The sequence below is a fragment of the Carassius gibelio genome, chromosome B11 (genome assembly GCF_023724105.1).
Source record: "Carassius gibelio isolate Cgi1373 ecotype wild population from Czech Republic chromosome B11, carGib1.2-hapl.c, whole genome shotgun sequence".
In the NCBI taxonomy this organism is placed as follows: Eukaryota; Metazoa; Chordata; class Actinopteri; order Cypriniformes; family Cyprinidae; genus Carassius; species Carassius gibelio.
Window position 1 is genome coordinate 10,673,901 of NC_068406.1, and position 21,326 is coordinate 10,695,226.

The 21,326-nt window shown below is 36.7% G+C and overlaps 1 protein-coding gene across 6 annotated transcripts in view; it reads left to right on the forward strand.

Annotated features, from left to right (window-relative positions):
- Positions 1 to 21,326, forward strand: part of LOC127968377 (voltage-dependent L-type calcium channel subunit alpha-1D-like) — a 98,278-nt gene that overhangs the window by 66,756 nt on the left and 10,196 nt on the right. For 3 of the 6 annotated variants that reach the window (XM_052569548.1, XM_052569549.1, XM_052569552.1), the window contains 11 exons: positions 1,227 to 1,310; positions 9,289 to 9,321; positions 10,158 to 10,286; positions 14,523 to 14,588; positions 15,132 to 15,223; positions 15,408 to 15,567; positions 16,036 to 16,163; positions 16,622 to 16,718; positions 16,820 to 16,922; positions 17,618 to 17,719; positions 20,048 to 20,181. In XM_052569548.1, coding sequence (XP_052425508.1) covers positions 1,227 to 1,310; positions 9,289 to 9,321; positions 10,158 to 10,286; positions 14,523 to 14,588; positions 15,132 to 15,223; positions 15,408 to 15,567; positions 16,036 to 16,163; positions 16,622 to 16,718; positions 16,820 to 16,922; positions 17,618 to 17,719; positions 20,048 to 20,181 — 1,128 coding nt within the window. The remainder of the gene's footprint in view (positions 1 to 1,226; positions 1,311 to 9,288; positions 9,322 to 10,157; positions 10,287 to 14,522; positions 14,589 to 15,131; positions 15,224 to 15,407; positions 15,568 to 16,035; positions 16,164 to 16,621; positions 16,719 to 16,819; positions 16,923 to 17,617; positions 17,720 to 20,047; positions 20,182 to 21,326) is intronic. The other 3 variants (XM_052569550.1, XM_052569551.1, XM_052569553.1) reach the window with 1 other exon arrangement.

The following is a 21,326-nucleotide window of genomic DNA, read 5'->3' on the forward strand; positions in this document are numbered from 1 at the left end:
TTAGACTGACATCAGTAGAAGACAAATGCATGAAGTTCTTACTGTATAATATAGTAAACTTTCTATTTAATATTAATACTTTGTGTTGATTGATGCTGTAATAACCCAGTTAACAAGAAATGTTCTTAGAACTAACAGACTAACATTCTGGCAAACTTCTCCCATTATAAAATATGAAAGTTTGTTAAAAATATTCTGGGCATTAATAAAATTATTGGCACAAAAATTATTTATACACGCTGAAACATATTAGATGTTTTGTCTATTTTATTTATTTTTTATTTTTATTTTATTTTTTTCATTTAATTAGCAAAATGACAATTTAACATTCCCTAGTTGTTGTTTTTTACATTCAAAGAAATTTTTGTATCGAGATACTATTCAGTTTATTAATATTTAGAATGAGGAAAACCAGGAAGGAGGCAAAAATTGTATATATATATATATATATATATATATATATATATATCTAGATAGGCAGGCAGGCAGGCAGACAGACAGACAGACGGATAGAAAGATGTTCTAGTTTAATTTTTTATTTATTTAAATAAATTATGTAAAAATAAATGAAAATTTGAAATGTTGTATTTCCATTAGTTTATTATCATGGTTGTTATTATTGTTATTTCTTATTTTATTTTTCAAAAATGACAAATTTTTGTATGGTTCAGCTTTGTTCTAGTTAACCATGATTCAAACACCCAATAAATAATGTTTTTAGAAAAAAGAACATTTCTGAGAATATTCAGAAATAACATTTTCATAATTTTATTCTTAGAATGCATTTTTTTTAAGTAGCTGGGGAGCTATTATCTAGTTTTTTGTTTTTTGTTTTTGTAAGAATTTCTGCATAATTGGATATGTACAGCAATTTATTGCTAATCATCACATATATTTTCCGGCCGTCCGCCCCTTTGCGTTTCGCAGGGGTATTTTTGGGGATGCCTGGAACATCTTTGATGCTTTGGTTGTGATCGGCAGCATTGTAGACATAGTGCTGAGTGAGACTGATGCAAGTACAGCACAGTTGTAGGCCCTGTCCCCTCTAATATCTGCTCACCCGTCTCAGACTTGCTTTCAGCTCAGGATGAGCTACTTTTCAACTGACAGCTGATTTATTTGTCTGCTGAGATCTAACATCTGTATTTCTTTCTTTTCACCCTCATTCTTTCTCCAATCATTTCTTTCCCCCTCCTCCTTTTGTGTGGTGTGTCTTTTATTAACAGCATTATTTCACTGATGCATGGAACACGTTTGACGCCTTAATTGTTGTCGGTAGCGTCGTAGACATTGCTATCACTGAAGTTAACGTAAGTACAACCGTATTCTCCTTTCCAAATTTAGAAGCCTTGCAAGAAAACCATGTCTGGTGCTCCTCATATTATTATTTACCTATATTTTTGAAGTCCCTATGAAATCAAAATGTAATTGTTTTGGCTTTTGGTATGAGTATGTTAGGCTTAAGATTATCTATGAGCTAGTGTGTTTCTAGATATCTGTCTAGAAACTAGATGTTTTCAACATTATTACTTCAGCCTTCAATTGTCACATGATCCTTCAGAAGTTATTCTAATATTCTGATTTGCTGCTCAAAAAATCTGATTATCTGTTGTGATTCATATTTTTTTCAGGATTACTTGATGATCAGAAACCTGTATTTTTTTTGTTGCATTATAAATATCTTTACTGTCAAATTTGATCAATTCAATGCATCATTGATTCATCGCATGACAGGAACATTTTGTGAAAGCCTTAACAGCTGAGACCATATTTTTCCAGTCAGTTTCATTTCTTGTAAGGGCACTTCTGTTTTTTTTGCAAGGTTTCACTATAAGTTGTCTTAAATGTGAATTGAGGTCAAACATCTAACATTTTCTGTTTCCCCGGCTTAATCTGAAACAAAACCCTGAGGACTCTGCTGCTGAGAAAACAACCTTTATGTTGTGTGTTTGTGTTGACCATCAATCTGTGGCCTTACATCCAAATGTGTGTAAATGCAGTCAGAACTGCAGAGATCCATCAGCTGGTTTATCTTAATGCTTGTTCTTCCATTCTGTCTCCATAGAAGCTTGTAGAGGAAAGTATAGCAAGATCTGATCTCCTGTTTGCTTGTGTTCTGCTTCATAATGACTTGATTCCTTGAAGTGCTGTGAGGAAAGGATTTGACAAAATTGTGCTGTTTGAAGAGTTTTCATCAAGATCAGTTTGGGAAAAAAAGCATATTTGTGCCTTGCTGATTTTGTGTAATGAAGTAAAGCTCCTACCGCCTTGGCTTTACCGATTACAAGCCAAATCAGTAATATTTTTTTTTTAATTAAATTAGTTTTGGTGTGCAGGAAGGTTGAGGACTTGTTAAAGGAACAGACCATCCGTTTTTGGCATCACACTTAAAATATTCAACAACAAGCTAAGTTGATGTGGAAACTTCAACATTTTAATTGTCTGCTTGTACATATAGAACATATTAAAGTTTTGTTAATAATAATAGTGTATTTGTATATAAATATTGTTAATATTTTGATATATTGAATCTGATTTTAAATTAAGATTTTTTTTTGTTATGTGCTATCATGTTATTATTAATTTTTCATTGTTTTTTTATTTATCATTTATTATATATATATATATATATATATATATATATATATATATATATATATGTATTAGTGAGTGTGTGTGTGCATGTGTGTATATATATGCTACACATATGTTTTTTTATATGGTTTCAGACATATAACAGGGAATATGCACACATGTATATTATCTCACACGGCTATCACTGTCTGAGCTACAGTGCTATTTTTCTGGTGTGTCTCATGTCCCAGCGTCCATATATACAGTAAATGTATGTATGTGTGTATTGTATATGTCCCTGTAGGTGTTGTCTTGTGGCCATTTTCATTAAATGTGTTTTATTTGTGTTTGTGGAGTCTTTGGTATCCTTGTATTGTTTGAGTGTGGACATATGAAATGAATTAATGAGAGATTGTGGATGTTTGTGTGTGTGTGTGTGTGTGTGTGTGTGTGTGTGTGAGAGAGAGAGAGAGAGAGAGAGAGAGAGAGAGAGAGAGAGAGAGTATATTGTTTCTTTTTTGTCTATGTATTCCTCTTTATCTTTATTTTAATGCTGTCTTTGTGCTTTTCAGTGGTGATTAAAATCATAAAGAGGTTTCACAAGGTCTTCAGTCAAGCTTATTAAACTAGATTTTTGCCATCAGCTAGCTGTTTTAGAAGAATTTTTGTTTTAGAAGTGATCGTCATCCAAAAATGAAAAGTGTCATCTTTGGATTTGGAAAAAAAGATTTACTCATCTTCATGTTGTTCTAACCTTTTTTCTGCTGAGATTTTGAATCATTTATCAGTCCATATTTTCCAAGAAAACTAATTAAAATATATATATATATATATATATATATATATATATATATATATAAAATAGTTTTCTGGACATATAATAGCTTTGTGATATAAACTTATTTAAATGCAGGTAATTATTCCTTAAAAATGGCAACTAGATCTTGTAGTCAATGAGTTGAGAACTGGATCACTCTGATTTGGGAATGAATCGTTCAGACTGGTTTTGTGAACTATATTCATCGAAAATATTAAATTCACATGAATCCAAGAATTCAGTGAATAACACAGCTTAAAATTCACTGTTCATTATACAAGTTAATATATGGTTAAGAAGGGCTGTGGACCGCTTTTAGGACACATTTATGGTGCTTTTTTAGTCATTTTGGAGTTTCACAGTCTTAGTTGTCATTCACTTTCATGATTTTGCAAAGCATGGACAGGAAATTTTCTGAAACAATGAGTTTTTAACATGAAGGTGAATAAATAATGACAGAACTTTAATTATGCCTTAAAATGTTACTTTATTTGTCAAATAATTATTCTATAATTTTAAAAGCCTTGTGAAACTCATTGTATGACATTGTTTTAAGTGGCGTTCATGCTTGTTAAATTCTGCAATTATAGATACAAAGCATTAGATCAAGGACAGCAGATGCAAATCTTTTGTTTCTACACATACACTCAACAAAATTATAAATGCAACATTTTTGTTATTGCCCCCATTTTTCATGAGCTGAACTCAAAGATCTAAGACTTTTTCTATGTACACAAAAGGCCTATTTCTCTTAAATATTGTTCACAAATCTGTCTAAATCTGTGTTAGTGAGCACTTCTCCTTTGCTGAGATAATCCGTCCACCTCCCAGGTGTGACATATCAAGATGCTGATTAGACAGCATGATTATTGCACAGATTTGCCACAATAAAAGGCCACTCTAAAATGTGCAGTTTTATCACACAGCACAATGCCACAGATGTTGCAAGTTTTGAGGGAGCGTGCAGTTGGCATGCTGACTGCATGAATGTTCACCAGAGGTGTTGCTCGCTCCATTCCCACAGCTCTCAGCCCCGCCCCACTCATCACATGCACATTTTAGTTTGGACATTTATTGTGGCCAGCCTAAGGCACACCTGTGCAATAATCATGCTGTCTAATCTGCATCTTGATATGCCACACCTGTGAGGTGGATGGATTATCTCGGCAAAGGAAAAGTACTCACTAGTGCTGCAACGACGCGTCGACGTCATCGATTACGTCGACTACAAAAATACGTTGACGTGCGTGAAATGCGTCGACGTGTCACACTGTTTACATCTCGCGTAATGGCATACTGGGAATGGAGAAAGTTGCATTCTATCACAAAAACAGAGACCACTGTTATCAAAAGTATGGGAATACTTTAAACAGATGCCAAATAAAATGGCCCTTTGTTCCCTTTGCAAAACCGATATGGTGTACCACAGCAGCACAAATGCGATGCACGAGCACCTCAGAGGAAAACATCCTGGCGCTCTCCGGTGTTACAGTTTAACTTGTTACCGTGTGATCTGTTGACCAACTTCCTGGTTCAGGTCTCTGCTGCAGATGTGATGGAACGACCGCAGCAGATTCGGCGATTCTAAAAGCACAAACTGATGTGATATTATTAAGGGTCTAATAAACGCAGACTTGCTTATTGCATGATTCTGATATTCTTGGAAAGATTACAAGTTATTGTTATGATCACCCGTAGCGGATGAAGTAAGGATAAAATAAAAATAGAGTAAGTCTGTGTTGGCGCGGGCTTCGAACATGCGTTAGGGGTGTTCACATATCGCGTGTGGGAAATGCTAGTTGCGCCGCTTTCTCCTTCTTTCCAAAGCGCTCGGGCAGTTGTGCCCCTGGGGCGTCTGCCGTTGCTAAGCAACCATGATGTGCTCTCTCCACAAAGACGCGGATATTTCAGCAAAGGATAAATGGATTTGCAGCACTAAAAATAGCTTGCACTAGCTCTGCTACTGTATTTATTTCAAACTGGCAATCCATATACAGCGATGATCAGCTGTTCCCTCAGCTGAGCTTTCAACGTTGTTACAGGAAAAGATGAAACTGATTAAGTTAGTTCTTGTCACATGATCCGCGGTGCGCTTGCGGCTTTCTGAAAAGTTGAGATGTTTTTAACTCGATGCGGTGTGGACGGTCGCGACCGCGTCGCTTCCATTATGAGCGCGCATTCCGCGCCTGCATTTGAAATAACGAACTTGTGAATATGTGAACGGCCCCTTAAAAGACAGCGCGCTGCGAGACAACAGTCACAAACCACCGAGCTACCCTGAATCAACTCCGGATCTCTGGAAACCATGCTAAACCATAGCAGAACCCTGACTACATTTTATGGTTTGTGATCAGACAACTGTAAATTTGTGGCTACTGTGGTTTAATTATAAACGCTATCGAAAACTCATATTTACCATAGTAAAATAATTTTCTTTCCCTCTTTATTTTTGTATACTGTAAAAACTCCAACCACATTGGTTGAAAATGAATAAAGGTTGAAATATTATATTAGAAGTTGTACTTATATTTTTTTGTAAAGTTATCCAAAGGATTCATTAGCTAATCAAAAAAAGAACATTCGATTATTTATTGTATTCTATATTTTATTCTATAAAAATAATAGTAGTCAACTAATCGAAAAAAATAATCGTTAGATTAGTCGACAGAAAAAAATTATCGTTAGTTGCAGCTCTAGTACTCACTAACACAAATTTAGACATTTGTGAACAATATTTGAGAGAAATACAGTAGCCATTTTGTGTACATTGAAAAGTATTAGATCTTTGAGTTCAACTCATGAAAAATGGGGGCAAAAACAAAAGTGTTGTGTTTATAATTTTGATCAATGTATATGTCTTGCTGTCGAATCAATCATGCTTATATCTATACATATCACTTCCCACTCAGGAATGTGTGACTTTCATCCAAATCTTGCAGTGGTTGGAGTGACTGGTTTGCCCATCCCCTGTTGCATGCTGGGATATGTAGCTGCTAACTTTAGCTTCATTTTCTGCAGATGGCACTTGGCCACCCGCTCCATTCTCCTCCGGTCAGTACCCAAGTGGTGTAGTCAGTTTGAAGTTTAAACATCCTCTCTTTCAGTTCCTCCTGTTCCCCTCCAGACAGAATGGCCCTGGAGCTCAGAGCTGATTTAAATTGCGAGAAATCAAGATATCAAAGCTAACGTCCAATCACTAGCAAACGAAACACTATCATTCTAGTATACAGAGGTGTTCACAGAGAAAGAAACATGTGTAGAATCACAGAGCTCAGCAGTTATCACCCATATTGTCAGTAGTCTGGGTCCTGGGAGTATATTTCTAATATACTTTGTTATATTATTATAATATAACAATTATAATATAATATAATATTATTATTATTATTATTAAAACAGTTTCACAAAGAAAGAATGTAGATCTAGATAGATGTGAAGGCAGCACATTAGATTAAGAATGTTTGTTTAGTGTTCTCTCCGTAGTCTGTGTGTCTGCTGGGTGACTGTCTTCCTCAGAGGAGAGAGCTTGAGTAGAACAGGTGTGTAAACGTCAGACAGGCTGCATGACCTCCATTACTGCTTATTGCTCACTTCCTTCATTGCTTTTTTACCTTTTTTTTATTTCTGCCTTTATTATTTCCTTCTTGTTTTCCTTTTCTCACATACCTTCCTTTCTTCTGTTTTTCCTTTTTTATTTCTTCTTTCCTCCCTCCCTCTTTATTTTTCCTTTATTTTCCTTATTTATGCTTTATTTCTCTCTTTCCTTACTTCTGATCTTTTATTTAGAAATTTTAGAAATTTAATTTCTGCCTTCCTTCTGTTTTCCTTTCTTTTTCCTTTCTTTCTCTCCATCCTTAGATTTTTCTTTATTTAATTTCTACTTTCTTTCTCTCATTCCTTCTTTTTTACTTATTTAATTTCTGTATTCATTTGTTTCCTGCTTTCTTTTTCATACATTCCTTCCTTCCCTATTTATTTAATTTTCCTTATTTAATTTCTGCTTGCTTTCTACTTCCTCCCTTCCTTATTTCTTTTTCTCCCTCCATTCCTTTCTTTATTTTTTCTTTTCCTTCTTTCTGCCTTCATTATTTCCTTCTTCCTTTCTTTCTCAATCTCCTTCATCCTTCTCTGAATTCTTTCCTTCCTTTTACTTTTCTTCATTTCTCAATCTCTCCTTCCTTCCTTTATTATTTTTTACTTTCTTTCTGCATTTTTTTTACTTTCCTTCCATCATTCCTTCATCATTTATTTTTTTTCTCTTTTTGCCATTTAATTGTTTCCTACTGTTTAACCTTTTTCTTTCTGCATTTCTGTCACTTCTTTTTCCTCCCGTTCTTTCTTTGATCTGTCTTAATTGTCCCTCATTTTGCCTTCCTTCCTTCCTTCCTTCCTTCCTTCCTTTCTCATTTATGATTTCCTTCCTTCTTTCCTTCATTCCTTTCATCCCTCCTACTCTGAATTTTTTAGTTTTTGTTTTTACTTTTCTTCATTCACCTTTTCCGCCATCTATCTCCCTTGCTTCCATCCATTGATTCTTTCTTTCTTTCTTTCATTCTTTTTGTCCTGTCTTGAATTTGGGCTGTTAGAGCGCCCTCGGGTGGTGTCTCTTTTGCAGGGCACAAGCATAGACATGCTGCTGTTATGGCGAAAGTGCGTTCGAGAAAGACATTGTATGTTTGTAAACGTGTGCACGTATGCCTGATTGCTTAACGCATGCACCATAAATGCCACAGCCAGAAACTGCATCCTATAATTTCAGCTTCTAATGCTAATACATATAGCTATAGATGAGGGATGTCAGGCTGTGTGACTGAAGCCATATATCTTGAGTCTTTCTGCACAGTTGAAGGATTCATCTTTTTTTCTGATAACATGCTGAATTTTCTTCCCACTGTGCTAGTGCTTTAATGTTGATGAATGTGGTTTTTGTTTTTTGTTTTTTCAGAGTCGAGAACTGATCTGTTCTCCAAACCAAATGTGTGGATGGGGTTTATTTTGTGTGCATGTGAAAGCATAATGCTAAATCTAAAACTGTTTGACTTCACAAACTAAACTATATCAGTAGTGGACTTTGGTGGGTGGACACATTTACCTAGTGAAATGACAGGACATTTCATAAGCATGTTCTGTGCATAAATTATTTTTGCATTAATTCAATTATATGAAATATTATAAAACCAGTCATGTTTTTAATGTTTGGTATTGGTTGCTAGTTAACTGATTAATTCACTAAATCATATATATATATATATATATATATATATATATATATATATATATATATATATATATATATACAAAAACTTTATAAGCATTCATCTGTTTATAATACGCATGTCATGTGAATCACAGGGTTGACACTGTTTGCAAATGCACGTGTAGAAAAATGTAAATTTCATAATATGGCATTGTAGGTTTGTTGTTCTTGTGTATTTTGCTGTTGCCTAGCGTTTTTGTTGTTGCTGTTGTTGTTTTTTACGAAGTTGTACTCGTTGTTTAAGTGTGCACTAGTCCCAAACTGTCCTGTTAATGTGTGTGTGTGTGTGTGTGTGTGTGTGTGCGTGCACGCGTGCTGTAATTTACATCGGATGCTTATGTACATAGTCCACGAGATAGAAATAAGGTCACATGATGGATCTTCATGTTATATAAGCCCCTTTTTGAGTCTAGTCCTGTTTGTCACTGGTCATTTTTCACCCTCATAAGCAGTTTTGAAAGGAAAATTGTCTAATCTTCAGGTTGTTTGAGCAGGTTTGCTGTCCTGATATCGTCAGTTAGAAATGCTATAATAGAGTTTGTGAGACAGTGCCTGTGTATGTTGTGAATGTGTTTTAAAGAGTAAGTCGCTGTGCAAATGTTATGTGTGAGTGATTAATTCAGGTCTTTGATTTTTAAAGCCCACAGAGGCACCTCAGGTGGATGAGTCGGGGGTAAGAAATTCTGCCCCTCTTGGGATTTTTGCCCAGTTTTACAGTCTGCATTCTTTTTCAGGTTTCCTTTTGAGTTCTGAAATCTTGATTAAACATTGTTATGTTTCATCTTAACCCACCCCGACTTTAATTTGTTGAGTTTTGGCTTTAGATTTACATTTGGTTTCTCTTCGTTTGCTTTGTTTGTCAAGATTTTGCTTTGGTTTTTACATCCTTTGACTATATTATCAATAAGGGGAGTGTCACCCAAACGTGACGAACTGTTTGAGTGTGTGTGTGTGGGGTCGTCGGCCTCTCACGTTTGTAGCACTGACACTGCTGCATGGTTAAGTGGCCCCTGAAGTTAGGTCAGATTAGGTCAGATCGGGTCAGGTAAGGTTGTGACCTCAAACTGACCTTTAACCTGTGAGTTGGCATGAAGTAATTCTAGGTCAAGAGTGCCATGCTTGGGCTGATGCGTGCAGTCAAATATGGCAAGATTTTATTTTTGTTTTTTACCTAGCATGCAACCCTCTATCTACTTCCTTTTCTCTCTAGGATAAGCATGAACGCAGGGTCTCTGGTAGTGTTTATGGATCAGTCAAACCAGTCTAAATACTCTTTTATAGTTTTATAATACTCTACTAGTTTTTCCAAATTCAAAACTAGCGTTTTTCTTTTTTTCATTTACAATTTACATTTATTTGTAACATTTGGCTGAAAATAAATCAACTCACCACATGCTTTGAAACTACATTGTGGTTCCCTCTGCTGGTCAGACTGCCTTAATACAGCCTGATGCCCTGTGTTATATCTTTCTCCTGAGTGGTTCACTAATGCTGATTCCGCCCCCACAGAACACTGAAGACAGCGCTCGCATTTCAATCACCTTCTTCCGTCTTTTTCGAGTGATGCGATTGGTCAAGCTGCTGAGCAGGGGGGAGGGCATTCGAACCCTTCTCTGGACCTTCATCAAGTCCTTTCAGGTCAGATGTTATTCTAACCTAATGAAATGCCAGATATTATTGAAGCAGAGTACTTTTTTTTTTTATCACAAGCAGTTATTGTATGCATTTTATATGTTTTCTGTTATCATTTAGCTACAGTGTTTCATTTAGGGGTTAATTTAACCCACCACAAGAAATTGTATATTATTTTATATATATATATTTTTTAATTTTATTTATAATGGAGCTTAAAGGGAGAGTTGTGTTGCCCAAGTCAGACCCAGAGATGACAGCTATGCTTTCCTGGGCCGCCAAGAATGTCAGCTCATGTGGATTCCTCTACCACACCCTGGTCCTTCAATGCTAAATGAGTGGTTAGTCGGTGGGGGTATCAGCACCCCCCTCCGTTGCCATTCTTCCCTGAAGTGCATGAGGAGCTCATGAAATCGTGGAACGCACCTTTTCCTGCCAGAAACAGATTGTGCAGCTCCTCCTCCCTCACCACCCTTGATGGCAGGGCCACTTTGGGGTACATAGGCATTCTCTTGGTGGAGTGGTCGGTGGCCATGCAACTGTGTCCTCGTGTGGTCATGACCTGGCTGTTCTACATGCACTCCATACTGCATAGGACCATGTCACTGGGTAATGCGATGTCCACCTTGGTGGTCCAGGAGCACCATCTCTTGCTGTACAATTGAATTGCACGACTCTCCTGAACAATCGAAAATGGGCAAAAAGGCGGGAGCTGGTTGATGAGGCCATGCCCGCCTAGCTCGATGGCAGTGTCAGCAGCAGCAATCCACCTGTCACTCAAGTGGCCACGCCCTTAATTATGCAAAACTTTAAGGCTTAATATAATTTAAACGGATGAGTTCTAAAAAATGTCACCCCCCTCACAGTTGTCATGAAGGGCAAAATTGGCCATATAGACCAAAATATTATTTTGATTTTAAAATTATTTTGTGTTTTGGTTTAGTTTTTTTGGGTCTGTTTTGTGTTTATTTAATTTAAAGTTTCATTCAACACAAATACATCAGTGACTACTTTGGTTCCACTTGCGTGGTCTCTCTGAGCCTGGTTAATGCTCCCTAGTTTTTCTCTGTGCATCCTGCAGACCATCAGAATCGCCCCCAGCTCCAAATGTTCGATCAGAGCTGTGCTTTCCTTCTTAGAACAAGGGTTGGAGCGTAGGCTATCCCCTTCCACCCTTAAAGGGTTATTCAGAGACAGTTTATAAGAGACATGTCACTTCCTCAATCCTCAATACGACTATATAAGGAAAACCCGTAACGGCAAAGATGGCGGTTGTGTGCACCCTCCCGCTGGAAAGCCAATCATCTGCTTCTAACAGTCAAGCCAGGAAACATTTAAGCCTATCGTCTGGCTCCACTGACGTATGCGCACAGTTGAGGAACCCTTGTGCATGCGTAGTAAAGGTATAACCTGTGGGGGAAAAAGGGGTTTTAAACCTTATTTTGGGGCAAAGTCAACTATTTTTTTCAGCGATTTTTATCATATTTCACTGCTGTTTCTATACATGCTGTTTTTATGTCCCTGTTTTTATGACCAGTGAAAGTGCAGTTCTTACTCTCTGCCTATTCAATTAGATAGGAGCTGGTCTTGTTATTCTGAAATAGCTGCCCGGGGGCTTTGCCAAGATGGCGGCCGTGTGGCACGACTTGCCTGAAAGGACTTTGGTTAGTTCACCCTTGAGGAATCCTAGGTGTATATGACTTTATTCTTATAGACAAATCCTCTCAGGGATCTGGAAGGAGAACCCAATTGCAGTGTGCGTAACAAGGGTTTATTGACAAAACAGTCTGATACAAAAGGGTTGTGAGGTGTAAAGGTGATACCACAACAAGAACACATTAAATAGAGAAAACTAGGGAAGGTCACTGGAAAAGCCTCAGACATCAACTGGCAGAATACTATAGTAACAGAGGGGGCGGCAAGACCAGGCTGGTGGAGAGACCAGAGCAAGGCACCAGAGAGCTTGGCTCAGATGATTGTTGACCATTAACTCTGAAGCACCCCAGATGCCAGACAAGGGAACCATTGGACAGGAACCGGTCAGGACAGGAACTCTAACACCACGACATGGACACATACTCAGCCACATCCACAGACCGAGACAAAGACAGTGACAGAAGGGGTGAGAATGACCACAAACCGACCAAGAAAATAGGGCAAGGGGCACTATAAATAGAGAGGAAAACACACAAGGAACAGGTGAGCACAATTAGATCAAGGCTAACAAGAGGGCGTGGTAAAGAGGAAACAATTAGGAGTGGCTAGAGAAGCACCTGGCTGAGAAAAACAATCAACTAGGCTATATGCTGACAGTGTCAGGGCAAAACCCTGACAGAATCTAGTCGGATGTTATATTAAAAAATTGTCCTGGCCATTTATTCCTAGCTCTAACATTGCAGTCGGCGGTAGTTGCAGTTGAACAATGACAAGTCATCAAATAAAGCATGTGCATTCATAATAAAATGTGCCTCACATGGCTCTGGGTGGTGAATTAAATGCCTCCTGTAGTGAATCCATGCATTTTTGTCAAAATAAATATATTTGAAACATAATAAATACTTTTCACTTCCCTTATCTGTTATGTGCAGAAGCCGTTCCGACAGATGACACCACACATATGTACAGCGCATGGTGCCTAACTAGCAGATATTCGTATGGCTGTGGGCTGGGCTACTCCTAACATGTTCGCTACATTCTATAGCCTATGTGTCGAACCAGTTTCCTTTGGTGTTCTCTGAGTGGCCTGGTTCAGAGTCAGCTTGTGGTGTCCTTGACGCCTAGTTCTCCAAAGAGTCCCCTAACCAGGCTAACCCTGTCGAGTCCTTCAGCGCTCCGGCAGCCAGATGTGGTGGAGCCTCTGGTGTCATGCCTGTCACCCAATGAATTCCTGAATTCTGGTGTGGGGCTAGTGCCCATATGAATGACCTTGTTGGGATCCCATATGTGTATTCCACGGAGTTACTAGGGCCATGATTCCCCTGGCAGACTACGTTCTGCCGTCTCTAAATAATACAGCCCTTGGCCATCTCAGACACTTCCATGTGCAGTAGGGCCCTACGGGGTTATTCAACATGAGTAAATATCTTTCAACCCCCTCTGTGAGGAGGTGACTCCACAGCGTGCCTTTTCCAAGTGGAAGGGCATACTTTCCCAGAGTTATCCAAGTCCTACTGTTTGGGTGGGTCGAGGAACAGCAGTAGTTTACCTTCTCTGTGTAGAGCCCGGTCCTATCATCTGCCTTATAGAAAGGGTCAGTAGGCCTACACAGGGCACTGTAGGGGGAAGCCCCTGTGGCACATTCATATGGATTCTCAAATTTGTCAGTCACTGACGTGACACTGAGAGTGACGGACTGAAAGGGAATGTCTCAGTTACTTGTGTAACCCTCATTCCCTGAAGGAGAAAACGGAGACGTCATGTCCTGTCGCCACGATTGCTATACCACCGCTGAGCTCGGCCCTTCATTGAAAACATGAATTAATTTGGTGTACCTGCTGTCTCTTGTAACCATGCTGTGGGTTGTGACAGCCAGAAGCAAATTCCTCATGTCCATTGGCTTGTTAAGTTACCCTCAAAGTGAATTGGTCTCTCTGGTAAGATCCCCAAATTCGTCAGTCACCGACCTGATGTCTCCGTTCCCGCCTTCAGGGAACGAGGGTTACACAAGTAACCAAGACGTTCTCCACTTTCCTGCAGAATCAGGGAACACCGACCTATTTTATTGGCTGGATACTGAGATATCTTTAACTTGCCACCATTTTTTTATGAATTACTTTTGGGAGACAGCCAATGGAATCCTTCTCACACAATGTACCAACGAACCTGGAATGTGTATTTGTTGGACATTATCTCTATGGAACTCTCAACTCGTATACATGGATCGAATGTGAAAACTGTAAATTTATGGCTTTCAGATTTTATTGTTGTGTCATCTTTTCTAAAATCTTTGTAAAAAAATAATTTGATTGTTATTTATGAATTAATATTACTTAATTAATTATTTTATTATTATTGTTTATTTTATTTATTTGTTCTTTTTCCTTTTTCTTTTTTTAAGTCTACCAGGGGGTGGGACGGGTTGGGATGGGTTCTAAATTTGCACAGTTGCTTTTTTTAATACTACTGTTCCCAGAAGAAAATTTCAATTAACAGTTGTTTACAAAAGAAGAAAAAAAAAATATAAACCCCTGGTTTATAAAAATATTATATCATAGTAATATATATTTTCTGCTCTTTTATTAGGCCCTGCCATATGTCGCTTTGCTGATAGCCATGCTGTTCTTCATCTATGCTGTCATTGGCATGCAGGTTAGTTTAATTTTTTTGAATACCACATGAATTGTCAGAAACATTCATAATCTATCATGCAACTGATTTTTAGGAGTGCTATTTTACTTTTTTATTTTATTAAGACAAATTGAAATTGAGTTTTCAAACTACAGCAAATTTATTAACAGATTTATTCCAGAAAATGTATTTTAATAATATATTTTTTTCTTCCCCATGAACAAACAGCAGTTATGTAAAATAATAAAAGCATTAAAAACTTCACTTTTCAAATTGTTAAAGTATCATGGGCAACCACAGCCACCAAATATTTCTCAAATCTGATTCAAAAATTATATGCATAGCAAATCTATTTGGGTTATTGATTGTATTGTATTGACATTTTGATGCTTTGTTTTTATGGTTGTCTTGTCTTTAATTAAAAACTGTTTTGCTAAATAGTATTTAAGTACTGTAATTGTAGCTGATATCTTTACTAAATTGCAAATCACCCACATTCCATACAAACATTACACACTTGACCTATCAATACAGCACAGTGCAACTTAGTTTGCCATCTTTCAGGTGTTTGGAAAAATTGCCATGGTGGACCACACACAAATCAACAGGAACAACAACTTTCAGACATTCCCTCAGGCTGTGCTTCTGCTCTTCAGGTCAGTGCAGTGAATGGCAGAGTGAGGATGTTAAAGCTGCAAGTGACAGAGTTTTAAATCTTTACAAAGATGTATTATTTTCCCTATTATATGCTACCACTTCATCTGTGTTTAAAAGAGTTTAATGTAAGATACAGTCTGCTTTATAGGATTACATATCAGATGAATTATTTCTCGGGTGTAGATGTGCAACCGGTGAAGCCTGGCAGGAGATCATGTTGGCATGCATGCCAGGGAAACTGTGTGACCCAGAATCAGATTATAATCCTGGAGAAGAGATGACCTGTGGGAGCAACTTTGCCATCATCTACTTCATCACCTTCTACATGCTCTGCGCCTTCCTGGTACATACACACCAACTACATAAAGACTTCCTTTATTCATTTATTCTTATTTTTATAATTACCTATTATAATATTATTATTTAGAATATTACTTTAAACCTCCAAAAAAAAAAACTTAGCATTTTAAGAATTTATTAAAGACATTATTTGGTCTCTTTATTAATGTTTTGTCATTTTGGAATCCCAAAAGGATTTATTGAATTTCATTTTTATTTTTTAAATGATCAACAATGTTGTTCTTAAAGTTGTACAAGAGTTCTGATGCAATATGAGCATTTTTATCAGGCTCCTATATTTTATGTTCAGATATTTCACTTGAATTGCATAGAAAAGGGCCTAAACATTGCCAAATTACTAAACCTAAACATAGCAGCCTGATAAAAATGCTCATTTTAGATGAGGATTATAGATGGCACTTGCATCTGAACTCCTCACATGTGAATCAAATTAAACTATGTCTTGCTTTAGATCATTAACCTGTTTGTGGCTGTCATCATGGACAACTTTGACTATCTGACCCGTGATTGGTCGATTCTGGGGCCACATCATCTTGATGAATTTAAGAGGATTTGGTCAGAGTATGATCCAGAGGCCAAGTAAGGATTTGAAAATGTGTTTGTCAAGTCACCTTTATTTCTACTGTGCATTATACAATAAAGATTGTTTCAAAGCAGCATATAAACAGGAAAATAAGAGAATCAGTGATGCACACCTTTGGGACATATTAAAATGCTGCTGTAAGGCAGCTCTAAAAAACAACATTTGTGCCATCATTCAGTTCAAGTTAGTTCATCTTTGGTTCAGTTTAGTTCAATAACTGTCTAAAGTTCATATAAGGTATAAGCAGAAAACAATAGCGTTATTGTTCAGTTTGAATCAGTAAAATGTTGATTCAGTTCAGTTCAATAACTTTCAATATTGCAAAATTTGTCAATTATGAAATAAATTCAATTCGCCTCAGTTCTCAATAAAGCAGTTGCTTGTCCAGGATAGCAAAAAGATGAAGAGTGAAAGGAGTTTTTTCAGTCTGTGTTTCTGTCTTATTTTATTGCAGAGGCAGAATAAAACATCTTGATGTTGTGACGTTGTTGCGCCGTATTCAGCCTCCTCTTGGCTTTGGGAAGCTCTGTCCTCATAGAGTCGCCTGCAAAGTAAGACACATTTATAAACAATGCATTTGAACATTAGCAAACACACTCGAGCCACCTTCTCATGCTCTTTCTTTCTATCTGTTGTTGTTTCTCTATTCCAGAGGCTGGTGGCTATGAACATGCCTCTGAACAGTGATGGCACTGTCATGTTTAATGCTACACTTTTTGCTCTTGTGAGAACCGCACTAAAGATCAAAACGGAAGGTATTCGTTTGCAAACTACTTTAAACATTTTATTTCAATGAATTAATTCAAAACAACTCATTTGCATCGGTCACAAAATATGTCTTAAAATGTTGTAGTGAAATATTAATATAGGTAAACATTTAATCTATTTAGTAACTCTATGGGGTTTTGAGTAAATACGATGTAAAAAAAATCTCTTCTGCTTACCAAGGCTGCATTTATTTATCTAAAATACTTCAATATTTTGACATATTATTACAATATCAAAAAAAGGTTTTCTAGTTTAGTACCATATACAGGAATTTAAGAATAACTAAATATTCTAGTATTAAGTATAAATGTATTCACTGTCACTTTTGATCAATTAAATGCATCTTTGCTAAATAAAGGTATCAATTCCTTTGAAAAAAAAATCTTATTGACCCCTTTTGAACAGTAGACTATATGAGTATATTTATGTATAATATAATTTAATGTTATTGCTTTTTTTATTCATTTAGTGAAAAATGGACAGTGGAAAAGAGTTTACTATACTTTGTGAATTAAACATTATATTAAAATTGTGGTTCCTCTGAAATCACCCATAAATCACAATTTTTAGACTGTTCAGATTAAATACATAACTATAGTCATCAAAATATCAGTCAGTCCTAGTTGACTGTAGTGAATCGAAACTACATTGTGTTAATAACGTGGTGTGTGTTCTGACCCAGGTAACCTAGAGCAGGCGAATGAAGAGCTCCGAGCTGTGATTAAGAAGATCTGGAAGAGAACAAGCATGAAACTTCTGGATCAAGTGGTGCCCCCTGCTGGTGGTCAGTTATAAAGCTCAGAGATTGTCGCCGCTAATGAGAATACGCATTCACGATATAGACGTTTAATACTTCTGTGTCAACTCATACCTAAATCATCCATTTAGATAAAGATCAAAAAAAATATTTTTGAACACACTTCAGTTTCCCTAATGTAGCATGTATACACACATACTATACATTTGTGTCTTGGGCACACGCACACACACACACACACACACACACACACACACCAGCTGTTGCACTATTTTTTTCCTGCTGTTGTTCTCTTAGTTTCTCCTGGTTGGGTCTCTGCAATGTTTGTTCTGTTCCGTTTGTGTCGCGATTGCTCTCCTCTCCTGCTCAGTACCACACTACGTCCACACTGGAACCTCACTGATGTATGTTTTTGTGTGTGTGTGTGTGTGTGTGTGTGTTTGAGCGAGAGAGAGTATATAGTTGGAGGATTTGGAGAAGGTGTGCGTTGAGCTTTGGGCTTGCATGGCAACTCAGGCATGCCGTGTCCTTCAAAAAATGTGTTCTCTCTGTTTCTCTCTCTTTTCTACGCTGTCGCTCTCTCCTGTATCTGCTTGAGCTTTTCCGCAGCTTCCGTTCCTCATTAACTGTCTTTCTGTTCATGTAAAAGTTCAAATCTTCAGAATATTCTGAAGCAATTCTGTTTTAGGATGGTGGCATGGAACTAATGTTGCCTCTTCTTTCCTGATCTGTCCCCAATGTGCTTGTTTAAAAAAAGTGAGACAGACCCCTGCTTCAGAATGATTCTCTCTCACACACTTACACATACAGTACATGAGCACAACATGCAGATGAACAATTTATACTGTATACATAGAGATGATTGAAATACATATCCAAAAACAGCATATTAGACATGCACAAATACACCCACAGCAATGCAACGCTAATGTGCTAATACATATTGCTCAGTGCTGCTTGCTTGCATGTTCCCACTAGAACTTAAACACATTTAGGTCTAGATTTTAATGAAGTTAGATGGCTTAGCTGATGCATTTTTTTCAATCCCTCACCTCAAACTTTCAGTTATCTCACAGTTTCTATGCTAATGCTAACATGCTAATATACTAATATGTATATGTTTACACATCTGGTGACTCAAATTAGATAACCGTGAATATGAAATATTCTACAACTAACATTTTTTTATTAAGCCGGTAATTATATTTTGGAACAAGATAGCTAGTTTCTTGCTGGTTATTAGCGGTTTAATTTCCTGGTAGCTGGTTTGTTACTGGTCCAAGGTGGTTTACCACCTAATAACCAACAAATTACTATTTTAAACCAGCTAGAATCCAGCTACTGTGTTCCCAAACACAACTAGCAGCTTAAGCTGAATTTTCCACATATTATTGTAATTTGTCTTAGATCTAGTTGAATTGAATTACTTTTAAAATAACATTTTAAATAAAATTTGCAAACCTAACAACTATTAATTGTAATTATCTCTATTTCTAGCATGAATGGCTATGTAGAAAAAGAGCACAAGTTTTGCATTTTATACTTTTCCATTTTGTATATACAAATCTTTAAAAAATATTTTTATTGCTACTTTTATATAGCATAGATGCATTCAAATGATGCAACATTGATAATAAATGTAACCATTAATCACTTACCCCCATATTGTTCCTAACCCGTAAAAGCTCTGTTCGTCTTCGGAACACAATTTAAGTTATTTTGGATGAAAACCTGGAGGCTTGAGACTTTCTATAGACTGCCAAGTAACTTGTCAAGGTCCAGAAAAGTATGAAAAGCATTGTCAGAATAGTCCATCTGCCATCAGATGTACAATCTGGGTTATACGAAGTGACAGGAACACTTTTTGTAAGCGAAGAAAACAAAAAATAACTTTTTTCAATAATTCCTTTGTCAACGGTCTCCTCTGTGTCGCTCCATATCACCGTGCTGCATATGCTCTCATGTGTCATCCACACCACAAGGATGCGCTTTGTTCTGCACGTCTGATGGCAGATGGAGTATTCTGATGACAACTTTTGATACTTTTAATGGACCTTGACACTGCTATTTACTTGCCAGTCTATGGGACAGTCTCAAGCCTCCAGGTTTTCATACAAAATATCTTAAATTATGTTCCAAAGTCGAACTGAGCTTTTGCGGTTTTGGAACGACATGGGGGTAATTGAATAATGAAACATTTTCATTTTGGGGTGGAGTGACCCTTTAACGTTGCTGTTTTAGTAGTACATATTGAGTCAGTTTCTGTCTCTAACCGTACGTCACCGCAGAGGTGTGTATGCTTGCGTTGAAACTACTTGCTGACAGCGAAGCCGTGTGTGTGGTCTGTTCACTCAGATGATGAGGTAACGGTGGGGAAGTTCTATGCCACTTTCCTGATACAGGACTACTTTAGGAAATTCAAGAAACGCAAAGAGGAAGGCCTGGTGGGCGTTCACCCAGCACAGAACAACACTGCCATCGCCCTGCAGGTAAGCAGAATGTGCTTAGAGATAGAATTATGTTGATTATTTAGAGTTAATAAGGTCTTTGTTCTTTTATGATCATAATGTTGTTGTTTTTGGACTTTGTGCATCGACAATTACAGAAATTTCACTAAAGGTCATTCTCAAAATCGGTCAGAAAGCCATTTAGATTTTTCATTGCTGAATTATTGTATTGGTAGCACAAATGTAATTTTAAGTACCCCAAGAGATTTCTTATCAGTCGAATCCCTAAAATATTGAGTTAAAGAACCCCCTGAAATTAATATTTCAATTATTAACACATTGAAATGTTTACTACTCTCTAAAGTCATGACATATAAGTCAAAAAAATATAAAAGGGTCTTTCTTTAGTATTATTTTATTTGTTTTTAAAGTATTATACATTATACTTGCTTCTAAATAGCTGAAATTGTTCACTTTAAATTTTGATCAAGAAAGTGTTTTTTATGCTAGAATAAGTTCCAATGTTTTATGTGTTAATCAAAAGCAAATCCATGTCAGTGTAAACACCATGAATAATAATAATAAAAAAAAAATATATATATATTTTTTTCAAACTGTATATCCTTTGCATGAGACCTTCTTTACCTCAACTGTATCTCTCTGTTTCTGGATGCGCTAATGCTGTTTTAGCGTAAATATGGATCCCTCAATGTGATAATGGTGATCTGTAAATGTATTTTTGTCTGTTATAAATGTCGTTGGAGTGTTTGTATTCGTTTACCATCACTTCAGAGTTATAATTCATGTATTATTGGTTTAAAATGTTTTGTTGGTCTCCATCCTCATAAATCAAACACTACCAATGTGTTTGATTTCTCTTCGAACATAATCCTTGTTTAGAGGATTTTAGTGTGATTTAGTTAACCATTGAAATGTTTTACACTTTTGAGATGTTATAAATAGTATATACACAGAAAGGTAATGTTTCTAAATAGCATATGAGGCTATTATAGTATTTTTTAGAAAGTCACAGTAAAGGCTAGCATCTTAGGTAAAGTGTATTAGTTGTTGTGTAAAATTGCGGAGGTGTTTTTGTGTGTTTTTCCTCTTTGTTTACTGTGATTGTTGTCATTTCTCATGAAATTGTCCTGTCTGGAACTGTCTTCGTCAAACTTGTATGTCAATGT